The 22783-nt window shown below is 44.4% G+C and overlaps 2 protein-coding genes across 4 annotated transcripts; both read right to left on the minus strand.

Moving 5' to 3' along the window:
* Positions 1-1117: 1117 nt before the first annotated feature.
* trim8a (tripartite motif containing 8a) lies at positions 1118-12044 on the minus strand. Its single transcript, XM_071530453.1, has 7 exons — positions 11788-12044; positions 10437-11040; positions 4848-4943; positions 3311-3544; positions 3086-3117; positions 2864-2979; positions 1118-2694 (listed from the first exon to the last, which is right to left on the minus strand). Exons 2-7 carry the CDS (start codon positions 11004-11006, stop codon positions 2039-2041), a joined length of 1704 nt encoding a protein of 567 aa, XP_071386554.1. The 5' UTR covers positions 11007-11040; positions 11788-12044; the 3' UTR covers positions 1118-2038.
* Positions 12045-12744: 700 nt separating this feature from the next.
* Positions 12745-22457, minus strand: sufu (suppressor of fused homolog (Drosophila)). Of its 3 annotated transcripts, XM_071530457.1 has the most exons (13): positions 22118-22457; positions 21639-21773; positions 21100-21236; positions 19570-19712; positions 18762-18847; positions 18059-18131; positions 17157-17313; positions 16834-16936; positions 16568-16606; positions 16243-16377; positions 14693-14831; positions 14542-14610; positions 12745-14453 (listed from the first exon to the last, which is right to left on the minus strand). In XM_071530457.1, exons 1-13 carry the CDS (start codon positions 22264-22266, stop codon positions 14364-14366), a joined length of 1455 nt encoding a protein of 484 aa, XP_071386558.1. In that variant the 5' UTR covers positions 22267-22457; the 3' UTR covers positions 12745-14363. The 3 variants fall into 3 exon arrangements, with proteins under 3 accessions (XP_071386558.1, XP_071386560.1, XP_071386559.1); XM_071530459.1 differs by lacking the exon at positions 16568-16606 and having other exon boundaries at positions 17157-17310; XM_071530458.1 differs by lacking the exon at positions 16568-16606.
* Positions 22458-22783: the final 326 nt, after the last annotated feature.

A 22783-nucleotide genomic window follows, 5' to 3' on the forward strand; every position in this document is an offset into this window, starting at 1 on the left:
CCCCCCCCCACACACACACACACACACACACAGACACAATAAATGTCAGAATGATGCCACACTCTTCACACTGTAACTAAACCTCGGCTCCTCCCACTCCTCTGCCTCGTATTCAGTGCTAAAGGGGCCGGGGTCTTGGAAGGCATATCACAAATCTTCCTTATTCACTCTCTCCAATTTGAATAAGTCAAGAGGAGGGGAAAAAAGAGAGAGGAAGACTGGACTAGAGAGGAGGAGGAAACAGAGAGGAGGGCAGAACATTTTATAACCCATAAATAAGTGATGTGCCTCACATGCACAGTATCCCCCCCCCCCCCACACACACACACACCCATCTTCTCCCCTTTCTAACCATTCATCCCTCTCTTCTCTCCTCCTTCCCGGCCCTCCACTCCGCCCCTCAGCTCATTCCCCCTATCTCACCGTCTCGCTGGGGGGGAGGGGAAGGATGAAAGGAGTATGAGTGACAGATAAGTAGATGACTATACCGTCCCAGCCCTCATTAAAACTCTGCGCTTATATCATCCGCCATCCTGCCCCTCCTCCTCTGCGTTGAGACCCAGCAAATGATACCCCAGGAGAGGGAGGGAGGGAGAAAGCGAGGGAGGTGCTACTCATCAGTTATTCCTGTTCTGTGACCTAACTTGCCAACCAGCTCCAATAATGAGACAAAGAGGGATGAGACAGTGATTGTGCCAGAGACCAGGATGTTGACAAGGAAGTGAACTGTCCTAAATTGGCAAATAATGGGCCTGCCTCGCCGGGTCTGTAACAAATCATTGTCCAAACCTCCTCCATCATGCTCCCGGATTCCTCCGAATACAGTAGATCCCGTGTCTTTTCTGCTTTTATGAGCCACACAGTCTCGGCCTATGAATAGACTGTGGGCCGGTTACAGGGTGGGGTGCATTGCAATATGATGACGCTTTTTTGACAGGAAGCTTCAACATTTCAAATGTGACCTGGTGAGCCTGAGTCCAAACTGTGAAACCTCTTCACCTAAACAGATAACAAAACCTCTTGCTTCTCAGTACAAACAGACATCCAAATATAATCATCATGGCCAAATCATGTTTGAAATAATAAATATATGTCACTTGGTTTGAAATATACAGTATAACCACGGAAGATAGCCCATGAGATTCCACTCAAATTTTCAGACCAAGGCTTGAAATACAACGGAATGTAATATAATATGCTTGTTTATTCAATATTTTCACTGATTTTGGTCTATTCATAGTCCTGTATAAAAAGTCATGAAAAACCTGACAAGCATTTGTAGTCCAGTGTGTTTCTAAGCCACGTGGACTTTGGAGTGCATGGAGAGGCTCCCTGCATGCTTTCAGCCGCAAACAGGAAATCAAGAGCTAGGAACTTCCAAGTACAATAACAGCAAGTTAACAGTCTTTAGGCACTGAAGTCTCTGGAGTCCATATCAAGGCTCTTGGATGACGGATATGTTTTTCCTTTAAGGTGTACCTGCTTGAATGGATTTAAGACTACATATTCACATTAGCACTTCCAGTCAAACTGAAACAGAAAATAAGGAAGAACACAAATGATGACTGGTATATGGTTTTCAAATTAAACCATTACTTTTGTTGCTGTGGTAAGAGATTCTGTTTCACCCCAGATACAGACTCTGGTAATGTCAGTGGCTCAGATGCCTTGAAGCTACCAGACTACCAGAGCCTTGTTCCAACCAGACCACCAGTACAACTCTAGCCACCCAGCCCCAAAGCCTACACAGTGGCCTTTTATATTTAGAACAACCACACACTGATTTACCCTTATTGTCATAACATGGAAACGATGAGTGCTACCAAAGTAAATAGGGCACGTTTCCTAAAAATAGGGTCAAGTGAATGTTAAAATAAAGTCATCTTGGAGGAGAGTGCGAGAGTAAATTGGCATGAGAAAGGCAGAAATAGGAAGTGAGGAGGTGGCAGAGGCAACAAATCTTTCAGCGAACCAAAAAAGGGAAAGGAACAAAAAACAAAGATGGGACAAATTCTGATGCAAATGCTGTTCTGGTTTATTAACTGGTTACATAGTGCTTGGCTGAGGACTGGCCGTAGAGCCCATAGAAGCCGGGGGGTCTGGCTGTCTGTGAGGCGTCCATCAAGCCCCTCATGGAAAGACCCTGCAGCGGCTGGCCGGAGGGCAGCGGGGCATGAGGGTTAAACTCCTGAGAAGGTATCCAGGGGAAGGAGTTTGGCGCTGGGTAAGCGGAGCGGCCGCGCGGGGCGGCTCCGGGGCAGCAGCAGTTATCCAGAGTGCACATCAGTACTTTCCTCCCTTCGTACTGTGGCAGCATGGCTTGCTGAGAGGCGCCTCCGCCGGGGAAGTGCGAGGGGGAGAACATGGTCCCTGAGTGGTGGCTAGAGCTGGACCCCAGACCCCCGAAGTGATGGGCCGAGCTGCCAAGGCCCCGGCTAGGGTTGGGGCCAGTGTGAGGAGTCTGGGGGAGGCCCCCAGAGGAATACAAGGAGGAACCACGATGGCTCTGGTCTGCCATGAAGGCTTTTTTGCTACTGGAGGCCAGATCCTGGGAGGTGGAGGTTCCAGGCTTACTGTCCGGGAAAGCCATGCCGTATTTCCTCTTCTCTGTTCCTGGACCAGTCCCTACGCTGGAGCCACTGCAGCCGCTGTGAGACAGAACAGTCTGAAGAATGGGCGACTCACTGAATGGCTCTGAGAATGGAAAGTAGAGAGAGAGAGAGAGAGAGAGAGAGAGAGAGAGAGGGGAGAGAGTTAACACATAGTTATTTCTGACCATATTAAATCCCCAAAATTGTAGTTCAACATCCTAAAACCACACTTTCCCCTTTATCTTTATTTTCTCATCGCCGCTCTCTCTTACCCTCCAGCATTTTGCGCAGGTTCTGCTCTCTCGTTGACAGTTCGGAGAGGAAATGATGAGAGTTGAGCTGGCTCACTCTGTGTGGCGGGAGGGCATCGCCCAGGTGCGAGTTTGACCTGACAAAAAGACACACACACACAGTCATACACTGAGCTTCTTACATACAGTAGATACAACTATGTGACAGAGTCCTCATGCAGTAAGTGAAATAGAAATTCTTACCTGTCCATTAACAGCTGGTAGGGTTTTGTGTTCTGAAAAAGACAATCAGAAGACAGATGAGTCATTCAGGTCCTCCATCTGCTCTTAAACCTCCCACTAACAGAGCCGGTAATGTGAGGAATACTGAGGAATACATATGACTTCACAGCACAGGAGGGTTGAGTGTGTGTGTGTGTGTGTGGCATGCATGTGAGGAGAGGAGAGAGAAAACAGGAAGATTTCTACCTTCATGAAGTTAATGTTCTCTGCTCTTTGGAAGAACATCTGTGATGAGCTCAGGAGTTTGTCTGCTTCCTGACGCCTCTCCTTGAGCTGCAGAGCCTGATGGGAGTTCTTCTGCCGGTGCAAACTGTGAGCGCTGTCCAGCAGCTGCATGGTTTCATTCAGGTCCGCTTCTAGCAGCGCATGCATCCGCTGATACTGGGCTTTCACACGCTCCTTCAGTTCAGACACTGCATCCTATAGAGAGCAGACAGGTTAGAGACATGTCACCCACAAGTGCAAAATGCCTTTGTCTTTTTTGGCTGGACCGCAACAGAGGGGCCAGCCCTACAAACGCGAATGTCTGTCACTGACTGACTGACTGACTGACTGACTGACTGACTGACTGACTGACTGAGTGATCAAGTTACACCATTGGTCGGCCGTGGCACGTGGCACATCATAGGATCACAGAGCCAGAAATTTCAGTTTCGTTTTCTCCGCCGTCTAGTTTCTCCGCTGAGATCAGGAGCCCGTTTCTCCCACACAGTAAGCAGGCTGACCAATATCATGCATGTAAGCTGAAGCTAAAGTAGAATCTATACAATTATATCATATCACCGTTTATGACGATGCATATGCGCGAGCTCAGTCCACCTGAAGCCCCTCTGTTCTGAGAGAGACACAAGCAAGCATGGAGGTTTCATCACGCCGAGGGCTTATTTCCGACCTTCCCGAAGTTTCCCGGGCCGCGGTTCCAGCCAGTGCCACTAGCTGGCCGCCAATTTGTTCCCGATGATCCGGCCGAAATCGGCCGGGGTCCCGATGACGATGCACCCCCGGTGTCCGGCGAACAGCGTTTTCGGCACCGACAGGTAACAGAGTGCCTGGCGCTTGGAACGGCAGGATCAATGCGGGCCGTGGGCGTGGTGGAGATGACAGCGGTGGAGAGAGAGACGGGACGCGCTGGAACGATCAGTATGGATGTATGGACTATTATTCTGTATTAGCAGTCTACAGCGGAGTTAGTTACACCATTGGTCGGCCGTGGCACGTGGCACACCCATACACGGTCCAGCCATATACTAGGTTTTGACCTAGTCTTGTTGATGGTTTTTGCAATCTCTCAGCATAGCCTGCAAATTACATGAATTGTTATTAACACTATTGAACAGAAATCAAATAAAGACATGGGTTCAAAACAAAATAAATTATCCTATAAAGATTATAAAATCTTCAACTGAATTAATTGGGTTTGCTACTCTGCCTTTGAAGAATCAATGCTTTTGTAACAGCACTGTAAAGACTAAAATTGATGTGGAAAAGCTATTTTGTGAAATACATTTTCCACCTAATACACCAGCCACGTTCAAAGCCATTCAGAGATAAATCACAATTTCCTTTCATTTTTCAACAGTGAACAAAAGCAGAAACTCATTTGATTAAAGCAGAGACCCACGTAAAATGACTGGTTCAGAGGACAAAGACGATAGGGGGTGTGCAGTGCTGATATGTAGCATTGTGTCTCTGTAACAGAGTGTGTGAGTGTGTGTTACTGTACCTTCATCATTGTCTTATCTGACTCCAGCTTGCTGAGCTGCTCATCGATGTTCTGAACACGACCATCCAGTCTCTCCTGCTGCCTCATTAACATGGTCTGTGGATAGATGAGATAGATACGTGAGATAGATGAGACAGATAGATAGATATCCTCTGTCCATAACAGAATACATTGAAGGTAGAAAAATAGAAAGTCCATCCCTGAAACACACACACACACATTCTCACACAACCCTGGCCTGTGCTGTGACCTCAGCAGACCTGACTGGTATTCACAAGTCACTAAGACAACCTCCTCCAGAATCCTGATTAGACCAAGGGAACAACTGCCAGCAACAACCACATGCATTCATCCATTGGGGGAGCACCAGCAGAGGCAAACACAAACCACACCAACTGATTCCCATGTCTCTGATTCCCATTTCTAAGTTTATCAGGGATTCTGAAACGTCAAGCGCAGTCTAATGTTGGGACCAGCCAACTTCCCCTGTGAGCTGAATCAGAAGAGAGAGAGAGAGAGAGAGAGAGAGAGAGAGAGAGAGAGAGAGAGAGAGAGAGAGAGAGAGAGAGAGAGAGAGCCAAAGGCCAGTAAAAGACCCAGTAAACATAATCCTTCTCCATTTACTGCAGGAGATGGAAATCAATCTCCAGTCAGAGGCTGACAGCTAACTAGGAACAGGGGAGGGCAGGTAGGCTTTTTAATGAACTGTTTCTGCATGGGAAAGGCACTATGCCCAAATAAGAGAAAAGCGGCTGTCATGGCAACAAAGCGCTTGTGTATGTATTTATATGTGAAAGCTAATGTGTGTGTGTGAGAGAGGGAGAGAGCAAAAGCGGGGGAGTCTCACTACCCCTCTCTGCTTTCTCATTTTGCCACATGCATTGCTCCCATTGTTTGCATTGGCCTCTGTGTCAGTGACAGATTGTCATGTCTGTGTGCATAACGCTGGGGTCCGCTCTCTCCCTCCCCGTGAGTGTGTGAGGGAGAAAGGGAAAGAGAGCGGAGGCAAAGTGCTGTGGGGCTCTGCTTGCACATGCCAAGAACGAGGCAGAATGGAAGTGAGAAAGACATACAAAAAGAGAGTGGAGGCAACGGAGAGAAAGTTAGAAACAAAAAAGAGATAGGGAGAGAAGGACATTCCTGCGGTCTCTAGTGAGTGGGTCTCAGTGTAGCTACATTGTGGTATCACAGCAACAGGCCTCTTCAGCTGCTTACAACACTCATGGAGTCCTACAGACAACAACTGGCTGGTTCCTCCAGTAGCCACTATTCTAAACTCACACTGCAATATGCCATACCACAACAAGTCAACACTGCATCTCATCGCTACACAAAACACATCAAGATGTCAAGATTTCAAGAGATTTATTGTTATTTGCACAGGTACAGAACGGTACAGGTACATTGGAATTCTTGTGCGTAACTCACTGAGTCAGCTTTTAAAAACAGGCAAAGAAAGGCAATTAAAAGAGCAGCATAAATAATAATTAATAATAATACACACTATGAATTATTGCACTATGAATTTAGTTATTGCATAAAACAAAACAACTAATGGACCCATGGACTGGGGAAAAACTCTGTATGACAGAGACCTGGAGAGTGAGAGGGGGTGAGGTAGTTGAATACTAAATCCCAGTCCGTAAGGTGTGAGAGTGTGATATAAACACCAGCCAATGCATAATAATCCTTCCACTTTTGCTTGTTTATGCATTTCTTCATAGTCTTTGAAACTGTCAATCCGTTTCGGTGAAGATGGCTAGTCTTTGTCACCTGAAGACTGTAAAAACATTTCTGTTTCTCCCACTTAGCATGTTCTGTTTCAACAGTTTCAAATGAAATAGACTCCCACCAGCAGGGGACCTCATAATAACCAAAAGTGTTATTTGAGTTGAGTGCTTGGAAGAAAATATTGCATTTCAAATAATAATTGAGAGGATTATGCATCCGTTGCCACATGTGTTTAACGGGGTCCCACTAGAGCAATCAAGAATGCATATTACCGTATGCTTTGTGGTACTGAAATCTCTGCAGTGAGAGAACGGGGGATGGGGACCTTACCTTAGCGTTTCAGGCCCTGCAACATAAAATGCCTGTGTTTTAGAGCTTTCTAGCTGTTCTCACGTCTTTTCTACTGGGACAACAAACCTGCCTTTAATTAGCCTTTTTTGTTAGGCTATGTTGTTAAATTTGTACCTTGGTGGAATATAATGAATAGCTCGCACTTGCAGAGCATTCTTTGGTTTCCATGGACAGAAACTGAGTTGTCAAATGTGATTCAAAAATAAACGCTCAACTATTTTCCCTCTAGCCCTGTTTGTCAGAAGGCCCGGCAAGGACTGAGGACAAATCACATCCAAATCGAGGGGTGCAGACACCAGCCACAGTCCCAGGGAGGCTATTCCTCTACTGTTCTTCTCTTCTTATCCTCCCACTCACTCTCTCATAACCACTTCTAGTATTCACTCCCCATCTCTCTTTATGTCACTTGATATTTATCAATATCGATTTCCTGAACCCCTCTCCCAAACCTAGTCTGTCACCCTGTCTCTAAGTGAGGTCAGTGCATATCATACATCAATATTAATGTAATCCTATGTCACACACTCATGACACATGTCCTGCATCTCTACCACATCTACCACACTATATCTTTCTATACACACAAGCCAAGCAATCTCATTGGTCAAAGACATATTACAACTGTGCTGATAATTCCCATAAAGAATGAGCCATCCTTTATACAGTAGGCTTCCATGCTCTTGTGGTAACCAGGGAGTTAGCTGACTTTTTATTTGAATGTATGCATACGGCTTTGAAAAAACTTTTCAGACAGTACACATGCATTAGTAACCATTGTATAAAACATTGTATAAAAGCTTGGCTGTGCCTCATACCCATGGTATCATTGTTGTACCAACAAACAACATCTTCTTGGGTTATTGCTATAGTCATAAAATGCTGCTTTCCATGACCTGCTGTAAGCGAGTTGGCCTCACATCATGGCCACAGCTTGTCTGTGCCTAGATGCTTCCGCTCTACTATCTTCCTCATTTTGCCATGTTTCCTCCAATTCCCCCTTTGTCTTGTTGTGCGCCTGAAATAGCAAGAGGGGAACATTCGGAACTGTCTGGTTGCTGATCTTTCTGTAGCAGCGTGAAAGCCTACCTTTATCAAGATTAAACCCGCCAATGATCACTTTCCCCACTGTCCTATTTAGGCATCCAGACACCCGCGGGTTGCCAGGAAGCTCATGTTTAAATGAAGAGCCTCGGGCTCAATGAACAGAGAGCCTCTTTCACAATCAACTGACAACTATTCCCCACGTCTGATGTCATTGGACTGCCCTCAGCATTCTGGGTAACTGACTCACTCAAACCCAGATACCAAAAGCAGCAAATAGCAGAGCTTCCATGAGCGATGGTTTCCTGCTGGGGTTCCTGAGAAAACCAAGGTGAGGTTGTGTGGGTGGGCTCCTCCTCCGCCTGTCCCAGGGATGAAATTACTATTATATTACTCTTCCTTTTTCCTCCTGAAATTATGAGTATGCCTACTGAAGGTCACTGTGAAAGTCTTGCTTGAGAGCCAAAGAGCCAAAGATAACCAAAGATATGAACATAGCAACATTGGTTGTCCCTTCTTTGTTTATCACATAAGCAGCTAGAGTGCTGCCAGGGGAATTCAAATCCTTTCACCAAAATAGACCACAGCTCCTCCGAGGAGAACAACCTCACAGTAAGGAGCAATGAGAAGAAACTCTGGCCTCAAATTACTTGAACAAATGTCCCAGTGTACACTAAAGCCCAACTTCTTGGTTAATGCCATGTTGATCAATATTAGACTTCATTCTGTGTGTGCGGGTCCTCGCATGGACACCGTTAACTCAAAAGAGCCGACTGTATGTAAAGAAGTGAGCAACTGCCTGCTCAACACAGCTGGCCAGTGGCTAACAAGGGGTGGGTGGTTAAGGAGGGGGGGCAGGTAGGAGGCCCACAGGGGGACAGAAGAGGAACACCTCTGGACCCAACCCAACCCAGTCCACCCACCCTTCCCCTTGTGCTACAGGCAGGGGAGGAGGAGGAGCAGGGAGAGGCTGCTGCCAGGAACTCTGACTCCTGGATGACTCGATTTACCCTACGAACAGACAGTTGTGAAAGAACAGAAATATGTGTGTGTGTGTGTGTGTGTATGTGTGTGTGTGTGTGGAGAGCAGCTGTGGAAAGGGCTGAACAGACAGCTTTTGTCCCAATAATAGCTTTGAACCGGAGCAACAGTTGCAATAAAGACTTTAAGAGATTTAGAACTTTGTGATTCACACACTGGAAAGAAATGCTGCACGCGTCCATAACATTCTGAAGTAGAATAACACGACCATCACCATATCAACAAGACCGCAACATGACAGATGCTAAAAGTAATCTGATTCTCACTCCCGCCCCTCCACAGATCTGATAGGGAGGAACAGGGAAGAAACGTACATGAGGCAGCGTGGGCGGCTGTATCACACCTTGCCACTTATATTAGACTTGTGAAAAGAGAGCAAACTGAAATGAAACAGAATCTGAGGCATCTCTCTCTCTCCCTTTAGCCAAGCGTTGACTACAGTTAGAGCCATGACACGTCGGCCTTATGCAAGAAGCATTCCTCCATGCATCCTGAGGCCAGGCTGGCCAAGCCAGATCATTATTCACCTGTGGCCAGTTGGACTAACACACATACAGTAGAATCTCTCTTTCTCTCTTTTCTCCCTTCTTTTTTTTCCCTTTATCTCCCCCATCATTTCACTATCTCACACTCTGCCTCCCATGAATGGTTCAAGCTGAATTTTCAAGCAGAATTTGCTAAACTTCTTTGCCGATGAGATATACAGTATGTGTCAATTTCAAGATGCATATACTGTGTAATTCCATGCTACTTGTATGCTATTACTGTCTGATCAGCAGTAAGTTAATCCATTAAACAGGCTCTGAGCACTTGCCAGTATATATTTGCTTATTGATAAATCCTGAAACCATTACCAGAACTGATTAGAGACTTGCATGAACAAACCAGACTACATTCTGATGTGGAACCGCCCCCACAGCATGTAATCATCATTTCCGGTGGCTACAGATTGCATCACAGCACTTAGCCTACCCGAGGGCATAGGGCTGGTAATGTGAAGGCGTGGTATGGAGTGGGTGGTATGATCAAGGTCAGCAGCAATGTGTAATGTGTGCATGCATGTGTGTGTGGTATGTGTACGTGTGTGTGTATGCTCTATCCATGCACCCTGGAGGGTGGCTTTCACCTGTCCAGTCCTTTCACATCAGTTAAGATTAAAGGAGGAGGCAAGGAGAGGGAGCCTTTATAGACTGGTGAACTGCGAAAAGTGTTTGCTTCCCCCGACATTCAAACAAAATTCCACAGGAGAAAGGGAGGATTAACAAGAATGGTGGACAGATAGAGGGAGTGAAGTCTATTTGCTGAATCCTTTGACAGCCTCCTGCCTTTGAGTTGATAGTCAGTCGGTACGAGCGGGTGAGTGAGTGAGTGAGTGAGTGAGGGTGCAGGTTTCACTGCTCAGTGGGCAGGGTGCAGTTTACCTACCTGCATCTGTGTGCGCTGTGTATCCACGTCGCAGACTGTGTGTCTTTGGCTAGTGCAGCGGGAGATACAGCAAAACGGACATAGAGCCACCTGCTCCTCCTCACAGTGGAGCAGCCTGTACTCCTCATGCTTCGGGCAGGTCCAGGCCCTCAGCTCCTCCACATCGACTAACAGGTGTCCCGGGGCTGCGCATGGCTGCTGTAGGTGTGTCTGGATATGAGTTTGGCAGCAGGGCTCCTTGCAGCGCAGACAGACCTTCTGCACAGGCAGCGGGGGGCCCCGTCTGCAGAGGACACAGTGCAGTACAGCGGGGACCTTCTCAGTGTTCAGAGCGTTAAAATGTTCCACTATGTTGGCGAGCTTAATGTTCTTCTCGAGCATGGGTTTCTGCTCGTAGTCGTGGTTGCACTCGGGACAGCGGACTGCTGCGGCTTCTTTAGCCCAGGCCTCGGAGATGCAACCCCGGCAGAAGTTATGCTTGCATGGCAGCTGAATGGGTTCATCAAAAACATTCAGGCAAATAGGACACAGAAGTTCCTCTTCAAAGCAGTTTTTCCATCTCTCGTCCATGACTTCTAATTCAGTCCAAATGGATGTCCTGTGTCTGAAGGGAGAAAATTGACAATTAGTTTCAGAATATGAGTAACTGATTTCTGTAGTGAGCTCCTTTTGATATATAATCCTCCCCCTCCTCAAAAAAGAAGACATCACGAGAAAGAGAGAAAGAGAAAATTGCCCTAGTCTACTCTGGTTTCTACCTTACTTACATCTCGTCCGAGTTGGCACAGACAGCTTTGGGCCAAACAGCCCGCTCACAGGTGACGAAACTCAGTTGCAGTAAAGGCTTACTGGCAACTTACTGACAAAATTACAACAAATAGCAAATCTTGCGTTAGTAGGCGACGGCTCTAATCAAACAGGTAACATATTCAAAGCGGCAGCAAATTCCCAAACGAAACTACAAAGACAAACATTCTACCGCAGAATCCTATAGTGACTCAACAAGAGACAGAAATACCGCTGTAAACTCCCTATTGAATACAACAGACTCACTTTAATCCCTAATAGTAGGCTATATTATAGGAAAATGATATTGATTTCTCGTTAGGGCTGAATTCTTGTTAAAGTCACAACAGCGCGACACAGGCTTGCGTTGTGGCGTTTTAAAGCAAGTGACAACTTGCTTACAGAATAACACTGTGGAAACGGGACTAGTTTTGCCCAATAAAATGTCACACTACGCTACATTTTCTTTAACACGACCTCACTGCTGACTATACTGTTAATAATCAATTTGAGCACCCTAATCAGCCATTTTAGATTAATTCTATTAAATAAAAAGCAACGTTACCAACTATTTATTTTCCATGTCGTCGGCAGAGTCCGGTGCACCTATAATGCCGTAGCGCTTCGCATCAACCCCGCGATGAGATCCCAGGTCCTTTGGTTAGATTAGAGCCGGCTGTCCGACAGCTCAGCACCGGGATTATCAGAGTGTCCCTCGCTGTTATTCGGCTGGTTTTGTTTTCCCATGGACTCTTTGACTAATATTTAAAGGTTCGCCCAGGCAGAATGTAACTCGGGAGGGAGCCCATTGCTCTCGCACCGACTGCCCCCCTCTTATAACGTGACCCGTCAGAGAGTTGATACATAAACGGGGAGGAGCCGAAGGGAAAAGGGGAAGGGAAGGGAACGGGCACAGCAAACTCTACCGGAGAGATTGTAAATGACCAGGATACATTTGACTATATAGTCACCTTTTTGATCAGTGGTTCCTAAAGTGGGGTCCTGGCTGGGGTCCAGTCCCAGTTGGGGTCCGCAACACTTCGAGAAACAATGTTATTTCACCATTTCTTTTTAAATAATTGCATATGAAAATGTATGAATTTGGCAATATTTTGAATACCTGTCTACCTACAGCGTAGGCAAATATGCAGTTTCCACGGAATCATATATAACTCACAAAAAATCTTCTCAGATGGGGGTCTGAGATCAATTTTTATCAAATGGTGATCTGTGAGCTAATATGCAACTATATGGGGGCCCATGCATGAAAAGTTTAGGAACCCCTCCTTTGTTCCCATCCACACAGCGAGAGAATGTTCTGGTGGGTACATATGAAATTATTGCTGCCTTTATATCACCAAATAACAAATCTCATCCACACACTACTACCATAGTGGAATGCTCTAACTTACTATGCACAATATACAGTATAGTATAGAAAGAGGGTCCTTTGTATTCTTGCAATAGTGTGGTGTCAGTGTAATTAACAATAAGTCAGTCTTGTTCCAGCTTTACTGTGTAAATACCTATAACCTTTAATGCACTTGGGATTACAGACAAACAGGCAGATCAGTGAAATAAGACAGTAATTACAAAATATTGTATGAATGCCCTCAAAACTTCTTACATTGTCACTCTGAATAAAAAAGACAAACAAAAATAAGATGTGCCAACACATGTTGGATGATTATTTTTTTTTGTAAGAGGACACTGTAGTTGAAGTAGTCTTTGCTCTGTGGTTAACAAACATGGAATGCAATGGCAGTATCAGAAAAACACATTGAATACAGCAGCCTTGATTCAAAGTGATGTATCTTAATAATCCAGGAGCTGTAGGCAGCATGAACAGTCCACAGAATACATGGTCCTTTTCAACTCAAGGCACTGAGGAATTTTACTCTAACTCACTTCCAAGCAAGTCCTACTGATAGGGCAAAGCAATTCAGAAAATAAATTTCATATTTATGTGGCCACTGGAGACAACACTTGAGAGAGGATACTGAACATGGATTGCCATTAAGAAGTCTCTGAACATGTATAGTGGACCTTGACAATTGCTCTGTTCAGCCTGTACTAAAAAAAAAACCCTTCTGAAAGATCAACTTATGTCATTTCATGACATTAAAACAGACATCAAGCTCAACAAAATTGCAATAAAACACATTCAAAAATATTGCTCGTTCTTGGCACAGGGGAAAAAAGGTGGTTGTACCTGTAATATTTGACAGATATGAGAAAACAGTTCAAATGCGTGTTTATCCCAGACAAAAGCAGGTAAGGAACAAAAGTTCAGTTTGACACGTCAACATCACAGAATCATGACGCATATGACACACAGACAGCATTGGCAGCAGAGTGCCAACTGCTATAACTTTGGTATGATCATAAACAGATACAAGAGAAATGTCCAGCATTTGAAAATACTATACATAAAAACTAATTTGAAAAGAACACCATTAAAAAGGTTCAATGGGTGGCTTTTCTGCCCTTACTATGGCCGCTGGAATAAATATAACTTGACATTTTGAGGAGTGCAACCAAGTTATTGCTTAGGACTATTTTATTTTGCCTGTCTGGTGAACTTAACTCAAATTCCTAACTCCATTAGTGATGTCTTCTATAGTGTGTCTTAGACCTGAGACCATGGCAGGCTTTATTGGAGGAATGACAACCTGTTGCGCCCTACGGCTAGCATGTCACCAATAATGACTGCTCCACCAGATCAACCATCTGGAGAGGCAGGTTTGAGGTTGACTGAACATTTTCCAAAACATTCAAGCCTCAGAGCGACGTTGTAAACAGTGGGGCTAGGCTGAGAATGCAATAATAGTCAACAGTCTTCAGATCAACCCTCTATATTGGATCATCCAGAATCTTCCATAGGTGTCACCAGCGCAGTATAATCTGATAGTCTTTATGAGTGAGGCAGTCTCTGGCCGTCCAGTGGGGGAATGCAAGAGAGATCTGAGCCCCTTGACAGCCCAGGGTCCATGATTGTCCTGGGATGTCTCATGTTCATGATAGTCTCGTCTGGGAGTGTGTGTCTACGTGTGTTTTTGTTAGTGTGTTCTCAGTCAGGACAGAGATGTATGTAAGGACACAAGGATAAAGTAGTGTGTTTGTGTGTGTATAGTCCCTGTCTCACTGCAGTGGGTTGTCAAACACAGAGTCTGGTAGGACAGAGATCTTCAGCTTCTTCTCTGGCCAACTGTACTCCTTTGGTAACTTTGTCTATAAAAACAGAAAGGAAATACAAGGTACTTAAAATGTTAAGTTGAACAAAAACAAAACTTAACTTTGTGAAAATATAAAAACCCACCTCTTCGCGAGTGTTAAGCTCCTGTAAATCCCCAAGCATCTGCTCCACAAACTCTTCAGTCAACAATATCTTAAGGAGGAGGGAGAGCAGTCAGTCAAGTACATACATTAACTATGAAAGCACCGCATGGAGACCGTGTGTGTGTGTGTACCTGAAGCCAGGGGCCATGGGCTGCATATGGATGCTCTTCAGTAGCAAAGGCTCCTTCAACTCCTGTAGACACAAAGGTAATGGCCGTGTCTCCATTGATACTCTTGTAAGTGAAGTGTCTCCCGTGGAGCAGCCGGCCGCTGTAAAAGACAGTGGATAGGTGAGCGCTCCATGAGATTTGCAGTACATCATGCTCCTCCGTGTCAAATGTGCCATTCCTGTCCCTAGCTCACCTCCAGATTTGAGCACCCATATGATAGAGAGAACTGAAATCTGCTAAATTCTGTTTAGTGTGAAATTCTTTTCACTTTCACAGCCTGTTTGGATTTTAAAAGTCACACAGTCTGTAGGCGGCATTTGACGTAATCACACTCAGATCCTGTGCAGGTATCTCATACTTGGGCCCTTTATACTGTTCTCACTCTTAACTCCCTGCACATCTCTCCCTCTCTGTCTATCTTCCCTCTCGCACACAAAGGCCTCTCTGTGAGATGACTGTGGCCTTGTTCTTTCCCACAGAGACAGCGATTACATAAAGCAGGTTCATCCTCGTCTCCCGGCTGTAGAGAGAAGCGCCACCAGAGAAACGTTTTATCAAAATTCCATAGTTCATATTAGACAGTAACTGCTGTGTTTTGCATTGCAAAAATGATCCAAAGAAATAGCAGTGTGCCAGCACTCTTTAAAACAAAGTCCAGATAATCATCAGCCACAGGTGTGTAAATTCCACATGACATATAGCATATCAAGAAGCAAAGAGCAGAAATCCGATGATCTAATCTAAACTGCAACTGCACCTTTGTTCTCAGTTTTTTGTCACCATAGCACTTCATGTATTCAATTTTTCTTTCTTTTTGTGCCATAAGCCTCTGTATGTACACTGTTTTTGTTGTGACAGGGTGCAGGCTCCTTTCCGCTCTTTAAAATTAAAAGCCAAACACATGTTGTCTAGCAGAACATAAATCCCCATTCTTAGGCTTATTTAGCATAAACAGCAGGAGGCCACTTTACATCTCTTTCCTGCAAGCTATAGGTGATCAAAAATGAATGCATGGATGCATACATTATTCTGTGCCCCAGTTCATGTTACAATTTACGCTTATTTTCAGTCCAGGTGGTTTGCATTTTGAAAACATTGTTATTTTCTTCACTTAAAATAGCATTGGACACACTAACATGACACTTCATGACACTTAAGTGGAATGAAAGGGAGAGTTGAAAAAGGAAAAAAAAAATATTCTGCTTCGGTGTTTTTCCATTTGTCAAAATCAGGTGGTATGAATCATGTTTGTTTGATGTTTAGAATAATCCCAAATTTTGTTTTCAAATAGGTTCATATAAATAGTACAAAACCTTATTAGTAGTACAAAATATTATCAGGATAATGTTACATAAGCCTATAATTTAATACATCCATGCACATACTGGTGAAAGATTAAAAAAAGAAATCCTTGTATGCCAAATCATTTAGACTATTATTTATCTGTCTGTCTTTAGGGAAAATATGGTGAGTGTGTGTGTGTGTGGGGGAGAGAAATAATGGCGCCGTACCGCAGGCAGAGGGGCAGCAGTGTGCCTGACTCCTGGTTGAATTTCAGATGGACGCTCTCCAATTGTCGTGTTCGCACCAACTCATGAGGAACAATGGCTGCTGAGCTCTCACTCTCCAAACTGTCTTTCCGACTCCTGAGAAACAGACAAAGAAGAGAAAAGGAAGAGTGGGAGGAGACAGAGAGAAAATGATACAGTCAGAAAAGAGAGGATGGCTGTTTGGAAAACAACTACTCTGTGAAGGAAAATGGCAGGTCCTTGGCCTTTCTCTGCAAGTGGGCATGTACGGAAACAAATTTCACAACTCCTCGCAGAGTGCTCTTACCTTTGATACGGCTGGCTCTGCAAATGGCCCAATGATTGTCTATGGAAAAATCACAAAGGAATAGCTACAATCTGCCATATTGTGCTGGTAGCTAAGAAACAGGCGTGATAACAGTTCAGACGCCGGCTGGGCTCTGAGTCGCTGCACATGTTGGAGAGAATTATCCGTATGTAGCCCTTGCGCTGAGGTGAAGCGAGGTGAGTGTGACTGTATGTGTGTGTGTGTGTGTCTGTGTGTGTGTGTTGGTGTGTGGGAGGGACACTCACTGAGGTTTCTCATGGCTCTGTCTCTGGCTGTTGATGGGTGGTAGTGCTGCCTTGCTGTTGAACTCCAGTCCTTTTCTCAGGGCCTCCCTGATCTGCTCTGTGTCTGTTAAGCGCGCGCGCGCACACACACACACACACACACACACACACACCACAAGATCACCATGGAATTATCCCATCATGCACGGTTGGCAGCATGAGGCCAGAACCCCTGTGTACACATTATTTAAGCTTTCTTGAATCTGCTCAGTCTTCATTAGGGGATCTGCTGCCTTGGCTTTGGCTCGCCTGCCTCTGACCTGCTCCTTAGGGACTTAGCGTACCTTTGTCTGAGAGCCTCCGCGGCTGTGATCCTATGCAGATGGATCTGCTGTCCTCTTCATCCTCTGGCGGTCGACTCAGATCGTCCCACACACACTTGGCGCTGACCCCGCTCAGGTTGGAGCCTTCTGTCTCGATGCCCTGGTCCACTCTCTCCTGCTTGGATGAGCAACACACATACGCAATCATTAACACTAGCTCACACAAACATGAGAAGTGAGAAGACGTTCCATCAAGACTGCTGACGATAGGGGCTTCTAAATACTGCTGGAGTCAAATGCAACTTCTTGAAAAATAAACCGTCTATACAGTGTTCTCTTTAAAATATTTTATACATGTGAAGGGTAGGGGATATTTTGCTTGCGATACCCAGGTTTGCTCCTGGGTCCCTTACAGGATCAGTTTCAGTTGGTGCTGCAGTTTTTTTATTTGGCTATTTATACCATGATATATGGACAGTTTTGGTCATAGCACTTAAACTTCAAATCTTCACATTTAACCTCCAATTTTTCACCAAATTCCTGTAATCCTCCTCTAATGTAAGTGGATTTGATGATGTCACGCAATGTGATAATCTTTGATGTTCACAAGACAACACATACTCTAGTATTTTATAATATATGATCACATTAACTGATCATGATTTAGGTCTATATGTCATCACCGCATTATGCACTGTGAGACTCTACAGAATGTGTACTTGTTCTAGCTGTGGGGGCAATCTTCCAACTCTGGGGTAGTACCCAGCTAATTGAGTGCTATAACTGAATCTAGACTTTGTTCTTGACAAAGTATCATACACAAACAATTAACAGCTGTGGAACAGGGAATATAATTTATCTCCCCTTGTATAAATATGACAAACTGCCCTTAGCCAAGTCTGCAGAACTTAACAAAGCCTTACTTGTAGGTGTGGATCGATGTCAAAAATGGTTTCCCCTCTCCTCATGTCTGTGATCAACCACGGGCCACCAGCACTGCACAGGAAAATCATTCACACAAGTCTCAGATGGTGTTAACCTCAAGCCCCTCACACCAAGTTAATAAATGAACAAGTAAGAACTCGGTCTGTTTGTCGCACACAACAATGGATGTGTTATGTAGGGCACCAGACTTTTAGACTGGTGGCACCAACATTTTTAGTTGGTGACACCAGCCTAAAAGTCTGGAGGCATCAATATTTTGGTCCGATTGCTTCACAAACAGTAACAAGTACGTGGTCTACTGAACTAGTATGTTGCCTGTTGAAATTAATGTTGTTCCTAGAATGCATCATTGTGCAATATCACTTGGATGAAGAATAAAGATAAAGAATGTGCTACAATAGATAATAAAGTAGGTTATATTTGGCAACTCCATTCACATCCGCATTATAACCTGGTTTTGATTGGTTCAGTCACTATGTGCTGAAGAGTTAATACTATATCAAATCATGAAGTGAATTCTCATTTGTTTTAAAGAAAAAGGTCAATCCCAGACAACCAAAGCAGAGTTGGTCGCACGCAGGAGACATGGCTATGTCTGATGCAATTTCACAGTTGTTCCTCACAAATGCACTTAAAAAGCCTGATGATGCTTTGCAGTGCTTGATGTGCAGTTCTACTCACACATGGACTCCACGCAACAACTCCAAGATGCCCTGGCCGTTCCACTGCTGGGCTGCCTGTAGCTCCTCTGTACATACACCCACAATCTATAGGAGACAGAATGGAGACTGTGAGGGTGAGGGCTGGTTTACAAAATCTTCAACCAGTACTATTTTATTGATAAATCAATTGTTAAATCAATCTGAAATCATCACCATGATTGTGGAAGACACTTTGTCTGAACTAAGTAGATAATTTACTTATTTTTCCTCACAGCTTGTAGGTAAGAGGATCTTAGTTAGATTAGCTATGTCTGCTGTAGCCTTTCTATCAGTGTTAGCTACAACTCACATTATCTACCATGTTAACCGAATGCCACTCAACCTAACATAGATGGATGGCTACATATGAATAAGTTTAGTCAGCTATATAAATCAGGTTAGGTGGCATTCAGTTAGCATGAGAGCTAACGTGAGTTGTAGCTAATGTAGTTCCTCTTAACTGCAATCTGTAAGAAAAATTTGTACATTATCTACTGACTAGTGTCTTCCGCTAACATGGTGATGATTCGATGAATGCCAGTCTTTCCCAATTCCAACGTGAAAAGGGCCCTTTGGCAAGCTTATCAAGCAGCAGCACATCATTGCTGAAACTGAAAGAATCCCAGTCCATTTCCCCTTGAAAACCTCCTTTACACTGCCAAACACATTTTTCAGTCATTTTGCTCTAGTGTAGTCTTACACTGGTTTCAAGTTAGTAGTAAAGAAGAACCTGGAAGTGCCTGATTCATAGCTGTTTACACTACGTGAATATCAAATATTGTCCTCACCTGGAGAAAGCTGATTGAGCCAAATGGAGTTTGAACTGGTTGCATCTGTGGGTCCTCTGTTAGCAACATGTGCTGGATGCGAGATTCACTGTTGTCCAGTGGACTGTGCCACGATATGTGGTCCCCACTGCAAAATGTGTTTTCTGTAGAAGAGAGGAAAGAGCAGACATGAACTTCGAAAAAAAAAAAAAAAGAAGGCTTTTCAAGTTGTCTTGAATACTCTGTTCCGGGAGTGTTCCTTTGCAGAGTGCATTTGGGTCACTGGCTTGAGCCACCGCCTAGGAGTACTCTTTCTCTCCTAATTCACCTCATTTGCCAGTACAGAATTACTGCTGGAAAGTTAAGAGGAGGAGAGGGGACATAGATCAGCAAGAGAATGAGCGTGAGTAAGAGAGAGAGAGAAATAGAGACCCAAATGGAGAGAGAAAGTAGAAAACTAAGTTTCTGTCTGAGGAATCCATCTGCTTGGGAGGTAACATGCACCCAGTCCAAATTTGCTGCAGGAGAAAAGAGAGGGGAGAGATGGCCAGGAATCAGCATTCATTTAGCTCAGGGGCCCAGCCCACCCACGCGCAAATTGACCCCAGCTGGAGAGTAGAGAAGGGGTGGGGGGTGAGGAGAGGAGAGGAGAGGGGAGCCGAGCCTGGAGAGAATGGCCTTCTTCTCTCCCTGGATGGCTTTTAAATACACCCTTCCCTCCTCGACCACCCTTTAATGTATACATTATATACACGACTGGAGGGTTTGAGCAACTTAACAGCACAGTGTATACCCATTTCTCTCACACACATACAGAGTACACATTCACATACGACAAACACTACAACAGTGCTCTTGTTTTGCACTGGTAAAAACAATCCTATTAAGAGGGTAAAGGGAAAGACAGGGGAAATTAGACTTCCTGGCAATGCCCAGAGCTCTGACAAACACAAGGGCGACGTATTAAGCCTATTCCTATAGCCTGCAGCACACTCTTCTGTTCATGTATGTCTCTGTGTACCAATGGCTTTACAAAGAACACATTCTTCTGTAAAGCAAAGACATGAATAGGTGGCAGGGCAGCAGTGGCCACAAGGAAATTGTTGTATCATGACCAGTGCAGATAAATCATTTACTAGACTATTAAACTGTTACTAAAATCAACCACACAAGTCATGAGTCTTTGTCACAAATCTTCCAGTTTGAAGGACAAATAAATTACATTCAAAACTAAATTATGTCCCTTAACAATAACACACACAACTGCACAAATTCTCCTCCCTACTTTATCCCTACAAAAAAATTCATTCATTCATTCAATTCAACAAAATTCAAAAGTAATTTAATCTAGTATTGAGTGATTTTACAACTGAATATGAGACAAAATGAGACTACATGTTGAGATGGACGTTGTTTCGAGGTAATCAGTTCCAAAACGTATTGCTTCAATAATGTTTGTAGTATGTAGCTTACTACAGGTGAAACCATAAAAGATAAGAGTGCCACTTTGGGTTTTTCAAATACAGTGATGCACATACTGGTGTGTCTTACCTGACTGGAACACATAGCGAGCCAAGCCTTGCATGAGTTCAGCTGGCCAGGTTGGTGGTGCCGTCTCTCCCACCTCTCTCTTCAGTCTAAAGGTGAGCTCAAAGCCAAACCCACTGGATCCCTCTGCCCCTGTGAATCTGACACACACACACACACACACACACACACAGTGGGAAAGTGTGTAAACAAAACAACAGCTGCTACACTATTCCTCGCTCTTCTGTGTATGTGTGTTGTGAAGCAAGCTTGTCAAAATCAACAAATGCTGTAGAATAAAAGAGAGGATCACTCATTACCACTGAGTCTCTCTAGGTGGTCTCCTACTGAGAGAGAGCTCCTAACAAAAGTATTTAGCATACTCAGAACAAGAATAATGCAAGATCACTGATAGCCCTGGCTTTGCACAATGTAAAAAATACATCCCAATTAAATTTATAAAGCTCAAGACCTGCACATCAAACAAAAATGAGCACACTCTCCCAGTTTCTTTAGACTCCCCTTCCCTGTTCAAGTGCAAGTCAGAGCTATAGAGTACTTACTCATGAACTCTATTGTCCCCATACAGGTCACTCAGTCCAAAGCTGACATAGTGCCAATGTTCCTGGATGTCCTGCGCTGGACAGCCCATATTCCGGTACATACTGATATAGTCTAATGGATCTGGGCCCCCTAACCTGTGAGAAGCATAGGACGAAAAACATTTAGTTATATGATCACACGTCGTTTTTGTTGTCACTGGACTTTGTTTACATGCCATCTCTTTCGATATACATAGACTGCAATCTAACCAGGGAGATCATTAGACCTGTAGAGCACTAGAAACATTTGGTGATGTTAATTAACTCTGGTTCTGAATCCCACACCTCCCCAAAACAAAGTAACGTTGGGCTTCGTCGCTGGTCTGGATGTATAATGTTAGCTTGCTAACTGTTATGCATCTAGCTATCACTGAACAAAATTGTTCGAGTAGCTCAACTCTTGACAACGTGTCCGGTCAGTAATAGGACAGGGCACCTACCAATATTTTACAATGGCTGTAACTTGAAGCGGGTTGGCCTGGTCGGGGTAGAGGCGCCGGCATTCCCCGTAGATAGCCTGCAGTCCGGGGGGGAACACTGACGCTAGCCCGTGGGCTTGAGCCCCACTGGTAGGCCGTACTTCATCCATGCCACGGCCTCAAAAAGATGTGGTTAGTCTTTGAAAAACAACGCAAATATAGTTATCTTTCTGTCAATTACCCACAATTCAACAAAAACGTATTATGACTAAATAATAAAGACTTCCCACTCTAACAGTAATGTTGTCTAACGGAAAACTGTTTTAACCCGATCGTTGTGCTACACTCAACAGGGGCCAAGCCTGTTGCTCAGCCTTTGCAAAATACTACTTAACTATTGGTTGAATGAATAACCTGACGTCACTGAGCGACGGCTATTGCAGCCAATGATCAAGTGGTTTTAAGTTTGTGTAGATTTATAGCTGGAGATAATTGGTTGATGAATTGTGAATCAGATAGTAGGAAGGTGTGATTTCAGAGACATGGCACCAAAGTTTTTCAGGGGCCAAATGGACCTTCAAAGAAAGAGCCGGGCTATTGTTGTTGCAGTTCTTACAATTTTTTTTAGATAACTATCAGCAGTTTGTGTAGATATTTTTCATATTCCAAGCCCCGACAGTTTAAAAG

This window comes from Centroberyx affinis, unplaced genomic scaffold, assembly GCF_046629955.1.
Source record: "Centroberyx affinis isolate AG114_WGS23_722 - 3 ecotype Tasmania unplaced genomic scaffold, CSIRO-AGI_Caff_v1 ptg001928l_1, whole genome shotgun sequence".
Classification (NCBI taxonomy): Eukaryota; Metazoa; Chordata; class Actinopteri; order Beryciformes; family Berycidae; genus Centroberyx; species Centroberyx affinis.